General features: G+C 35.7%; 1 protein-coding gene and 1 pseudogene across 1 annotated transcript; one reads left to right on the top strand and one right to left on the bottom strand.

Moving 5' to 3' along the window:
• Nucleotides 1-336: 336 nt before the first annotated feature.
• LOC132182169 (structural maintenance of chromosomes protein 4-like) lies at nt 337-1,480 on the top strand (annotated as a pseudogene).
• Nucleotides 1,481-2,020: 540 nt separating this feature from the next.
• LOC132182168 (aquaporin NIP2-2-like) lies at nt 2,021-4,062 on the bottom strand. Its single transcript, XM_059595359.2, has 5 exons — nt 3,919-4,062; nt 3,434-3,658; nt 2,488-2,682; nt 2,342-2,403; nt 2,021-2,243 (listed from the first exon to the last, which is right to left on the bottom strand). The coding sequence occupies exons 1-5, from the start codon at nt 4,060-4,062 to the stop codon at nt 2,021-2,023; spliced, it is 849 nt and encodes a 282-aa protein (XP_059451342.1).
• Between the last annotated feature and the right edge of the window lie 1,938 nt (nt 4,063-6,000).

Raw genomic sequence — 6,000 nt, 5'->3', positions numbered from 1 at the left:
AATATTTAACCCTTAATTTTTTTGTAAGTAGGTTCTTAGGCCCAAACTTGTTTGGTCATTGTAGAGAATTCGAATCCAGTTATGAAATAAAGCTTCCTAAACCTATATTGGACTTGCCTAAAAAGTGTAAAAACCCTTTTATAGGACTTGATATGGATTAGTATCTAGTTATTCCTACCTGTTGATTTGAGCTTTGCTTAAAATGAGACTCAATGATGTGTTAATTTGTTTCTCTTATATATATATATATATATATATATTTTCATTTATCAAAAAGAAAAAAGGATTAGATATAGATTATCAATCTAAAATTGTGTGAATAATTAATTTGTGATGATGATCTATATATGCTTAGAATATATCGATAGCAGGTTGGATGAGTTCATGGCAGGCTTCAATGCAATATCTTTGAAGCTAAAGGAGATGTATCAGGTTGGTGAATAGATCTCCTCTCTCAAATTTTTACTGGATTATAAACTTTATGGTCGTTCTTTTTGACTATTTGTTCTTCATATGAAAATGATTTGAATATGCATAAAACAGTTTGAATCGCAGATGGCATTTGTATTTAGGCGCTGAATTGTGTTCTCTCATTGAATAATTACACTTGATTGGCCCTTTTTTCCCCATAAGTGATGCTGCTTGTGTCATCCTCATTTCCTTTTCTTCTTGTAACATATATGCGCTAGTAATAATTTTAGTTTTGCCTGTTTAATGAACTTGCTATAGATGATCACACTTGGGGGTGACGCCGAACTTGAGCTTGTGGACTCTTTGGATCCCTTCTCTGAAGGTGTTGTTTTCGGTGTAAGGCCACCGAAGAAGAGCTGGAAGAATATTGGCAATTTATCGGATGGCGAAAAGGTTATATTTGAACATTGTTGACTTAACCTCAGTTTATTGGGCGTCTGATCTCCCTGAATGACTAGCAATTGAAATCACTGAATCTTATTTAGTTGAGTAATATATTGTTGTTCCTTTTATTGCTTTCAGACTCTGAGTTCATTAGCTCTTGTTTTCGCACTTCATCACTACAAGCCAACTCCGCTGTATGTAATGGATGAAATTGATGCTGCGCTGGGTATTTTTCTTGAATCCTTTAGCATACTTTCATTTTTTTAAAAATCGTTTTATCTTTATCTTTTTCTTTTTCTACAAGTTTACATTGGCTTATTTTAGTCCATACGGTGCGCAGACTTCAAAAATGTTTCTATTGTGGGGCATTATGTAAAGGACCGGACAAAAGACGCACAATTTATAATTATAAGGTAGGTTAGATAATCCTCTGGAGTTATTGCTAGTTACTGATATATTTACTTATGCTGTTCTTTGTCTTATCTTTAATGCCATATGCAGCCTCATAAACAACATGTTTGAATTGGCCGATCGACTTGTGGGAATCTACAAAACTGATAATTGCACCAAGAGCATTACAATTAACTCAGAGAGTTTTATGGTGTGTGAAAAAACTGCTTTATGATACACTTTGTTTAAGGTGACAGTATTTATTCGGTTCGTATGGCCTTGCGCATATCACTTACGTATTTAGTTTTCTAACATATTGATGTGTATTATTATATATAGTAGTTAAATATAAGATTCAATTGATGTGTATTAATCATGCCTTTGGCATACATTTACGTGTTCCTTCAATCTGCATTGATGTTGCCTCGCTTAATATTATTCCGTATAAAAAATGGTAACGGCATTGCCCAACAGTAGGGAGGAAAGAATTTCACTCTTTTCGTGAGAGGCAAAGACCAGACTTCAATTTTTTTTGGATTTGCTAGTGGTGCCCTCGTGTGTCACTGTTGTAAGTTTGTAATCGGCAGACTTATGGTCTGTTTTTGTATTTATCATAACTATTACACAGGTGGTGGGTGTCACATTACTAATATATATAGAAAGCTAACCACAAAAGCATATACAAGATGTTGGACATATGCCTTGTAAGACTTGTGGGAATTCCAGATTCGGGGAAGCTTGTCACAATTTCCCCATCATGGGCACAACCATCCCTTCACACAGAATTCTCAGGATATTTAATCACCTCCCTTCGCTGCTCCTCAGTGGATATTGGGTGAACTAATTCATCCGGCACCCGAATCAGTTTGTAAGCCCATGCCCCTAGAAGCGTTCCAGTCACTGGGCCGACGAAATACACCCAAATCCCCTTATAGGATGCGCTTGCAATTGCTGGAGCTATTGTCCTCGCTGGGTTCATAGATCCCCCTGATATTGGTCTGGCCATGACTCGACAACTTGTTAGCATTCATTATTTAGATTTATAAGGAATAGTTTTCATGGTTAAGGTAAATAATTCAGAATTAATTTTACCTACCCGGCAAAGATGGATGAAATGCATACTGCAGAACCAACTGCAAGACCCGCAAGCTCTCCTATCTGGGGAAAGGGAGACATAATCTAATGAGTAAATTTACCGTGTTGAAAAGGTTTGTAAAATTTGGAATGTGAATAAAATTTTACAGCTTTAGTATCCGTTGCAACAGCTGAAGCGGTGAACATCATAGTAAATGTCACCACTATCTCTGTGACTAGAGCTTCAATTTCTGTTCCGGTTGGTGATGTAGTGCCGAGATCCTTTATTGGGTACAATATTACACGCAGTGTAAATGCAGCAGAAATAGCTCCAGCCAGTTGAGCTGCTGCATAAACTGGGACCTGCAACAAAATGCTTCTTTCATTCCTTTGTTACTTCTGTTAATACTTCAATATTACATGTAGTATTTATGCTTCTTTGAATTATGTTTAACATTTAAGGCCAAATAAGATGCTTCTTTTATTCCTTTGTAAATTATGTGTTAAAATTGTCTGGAAGTCCTGAATTTTTAAATGGGAGATAATGTTTGGAACAAAAACCGAGTCCACGGACAATATTACTATTTTCATGTGACAATTTAAGGGGAAATGACCAAGAAACTTTTTTAGTGTTCTGTGTAACATAAATATTATCTATACATACTATATATGATATAAAAGACAAATAACAATTTTATAAAACTACTTTCAAAAAAAGAAAAAAAAAAAAGAAAAGAAAGAAAAGATAAGAATTGTAAAACTAAATGAAAAGGAAAAAAGTTATAGTAATTAAATAACAATTTTGATAGCCAGCCCGCCCCGCATGGGCCAGTAGCCGAGTCGAAAGAGCTTCCGCATCTTGCCTATATATATAAGGAACATGATAGGAACATAAATAGTATCTAGAGACAAGTAAATTTTCATTTGTAAAACTAAATGAAAATGGTTTTTTTTTTTAAAAAAAATAAATAAATAACAATTTTGACATCTCATTGTCCTTGGATGGAAGTTGGAACCTAAGAGAACAGTATGAAATTGCCAAAAAAGGAAACCTCCAGGGGCCTACTTTCGAGTTTCGACCATGGGGGGTTTTTGAGAAGGTCATGTTACGTACCTGCTTCCATGGAAAATGTCTGACAGCTGCAAAAGCTAGAGTGACGGCCGGGTTCATGTGTGCGCCGGAGATGTGTCCTACTGCATAGATCATCACAGTCACAATAAGCCCTCCGGCAACGGAGGCTCCCAGTTTTGAGACTCTGTTTTCATCAGCTGCGCTAAGAGCAGCTGAACCACACGCCACAAACACCAAAAGATAGGTCGCTATTGTCTCTGCGACCACCTGCTACATTATGCATGCCAATAAAGTTATATATATACTTGATGAAACTTTGCTAAAGTATATATGAAATGTTGGACAAAGATATGAAACATAGGCATGGGAGAGGCTGATGCTGCTTGACATATAATTTCTTAAAAAGAAAAAAAAAAAAGAAAAAGAAAACCAGCTTGAGAAACCAAAAAAATGTGTCATTTTGGTTGTAGTCATGAGGACATGATCAACTGATGTGCATGGTTGAAATATTGGAAGCTTTATCTCACCTTTCTGAGAAAACCAGGCGGGTAATGTTCATCAAGTAGTGCCCTAAGAAGATAACCTGGTTTTCGCTTTCGGGATATTAGGTTTTCCAATGAGACAAACTCATTTGCTTCAGCCAAATTCTTTGGTTTTGGATCTGTCGCCATTTTCTGGATAGGGACGAAATGTGGAAGATGAAGAAGAGAATCAACTTTTGAAGGATATTGTCGAGTGCCTAAGTTGCAGGAGCTCAAACCTTTTTATAATCCCACTCGCCCGATCTCTAATCCCAACTTGTTTGGGGAATGACATAAATTTCATACAATTAAAATCGACCGTAGGGAAATTTTTTTACCCTAATCTCTAAAAGTATCATGTATTTTTCAGCAGCATGGAAGAAGTACATATATTTTTCTTAAATAGTATATGCTTCTCAAATGTATTTCTCAAGAGACATGATTTTTTTAGAGACCAATTGAGTTTGAAAGAATTCATGCAACCCATTTTGTAAAAAATTTATATCTGTTAAGAAAAAACATAGATAATTCTAAAAAGAGTAAAGTTATATACTACACATTTATCTCACTTTGACTTCGTTAGGTTGATGTGATATTCTCCATCCATCATTGAATTTTTTTTTTTTGCGAGAGCTGATCTAAGAGGTGATGATGGGATGGGTGTAGGATGAAAGTGCATATAATATTTTTCTTCTAAAAATCATCGCCTGTACCTTTTACAGGTCATAGCATTGAGATTGATTTAAATTCGTATATGCACAAAGACGTGCTATGCCAACGGGCTTCAAGCTCATATGGTGTTTCCTTAATTCTCTTTTATAAATGGGATAAATAAAGAGGCTGTAGGTTTAAAATTCACTGAATGCATGTATAATTTTGTTGATTAAAAAAGATGTGCTTTATGTTAGAACAATTGATCGTGTGCCATGGTGACGATTGGAAGTACTTGCAGCAAAAACAGATTTAGCAAAAGAGTTTATTGGAGCGAGCTGTCAAAGGATAACTCTGATACTTAAGTTAACATATATAGCTATTAAGAAATAACTTTAGGAAAGTAAAGGTAACGTAAAAGAGAAAGAGACGAACTGCCGCCTTTTATAGCAAATTTGTTGTAACCGTCGGCTACGTGTCATGATCTTATTGAAAACTCCCATGTTGTTATGTTTCCTAAATGCCACTCGATCACCTTATGCTGAGATCACATAGACAATTATAATTGACATGCCAAATTAGAGAATCCAATGCAGTGGCATGCCATTTGTTCTTGAGTCAATTGGTTAATAGACCGTGTATTAGGTCCACAAGCTCAATAGTCACCTCCCAATTCCTTGTGCTACTGTTAAATTGGACAAGCGAAATTATTTCTTTGGAGTCTTTGGACTTTTTGACCGTTGGTCAAATATGGAAAAAACCAAACAATCCGCCCCCCCCTTCACCTTATGTAACAAAGCTTAGTCTTATCCCAAGCAACTTTCTAATTAATTTTTTGTAATTATAATATACTGGAAAAAACCAAACAGTCCCCCCCACCCACCTTATGTAACAAAGCTTAGTCTTATCCCAAGCAACTTTCTAATTAATTTTTTGTAATTATAATATACCAAAAATCTCTATTTTATAGTTGCTTTCCTATGACCCAAAACGTTTATTAAGACACTTGTGTCTTACTTTTAGGATCTGAGCTTCCACTAGGGAGATATGCTCACATTTATATATATAATATATTACTCACAAAATTGTCGTCTATTTAAACTTGTAAATATATAGTTGCTTTCCTATGACCCAAAACGTTTATTAAGACACTTGTGTCTTACTTTTAGGATCTGAGCTTCCACTAGGGAGATATGCTCACATTTTTTTAAAGCTGCCGAACTGATCCCATAAGTTTAAAGTTTCCAAGTAAATTATGTTGTCACAAGTGGCTCAATTAACGAACCTAAACCTAATTATCCACGCCTTAATTATTAGTTACAGGCATTTCCCCCATCTTCCCAAATATCTTCTTCTACAGACCGCAACGATACCTTTCCGCGCGTCTTTTTGGTCAGAGACCTACAACTCCCCACCCCACTCTCGTCTACTTCAAAT

This window comes from Corylus avellana, chromosome 5 (assembly GCF_965113065.1).
Source record: "Corylus avellana chromosome 5, dhCorAvel1.hap1.2, whole genome shotgun sequence".
Classification (NCBI taxonomy): domain Eukaryota; kingdom Viridiplantae; phylum Streptophyta; class Magnoliopsida; order Fagales; family Betulaceae; genus Corylus; species Corylus avellana.
The sequence above is the reverse complement of the archived record's forward strand: the minus strand, read 5'-3'. Positions and strand labels throughout refer to the sequence as shown.

Excerpts from the sequence above, each read along its gene's own strand:
- LOC132182168 (XM_059595359.2), bottom strand. The coding sequence starts at position 4,062 with ATGGCGACAGATCCAAAACCAAAGAATTTGGCTGAAGCAAATGAGTTT. Across the intron at positions 2,683-3,433 it reads GACATTTTCCATGGAAGCAG|GTCCCAGTTTATGCAGCAGC; the intron begins GTACGTAACATG and ends ATTTTGTTGCAG. Across the intron at positions 2,404-2,487 it reads TTGCAACGGATACTAAAGCT|ATAGGAGAGCTTGCGGGTCT; the intron begins GTAAAATTTTAT and ends CCCTTTCCCCAG.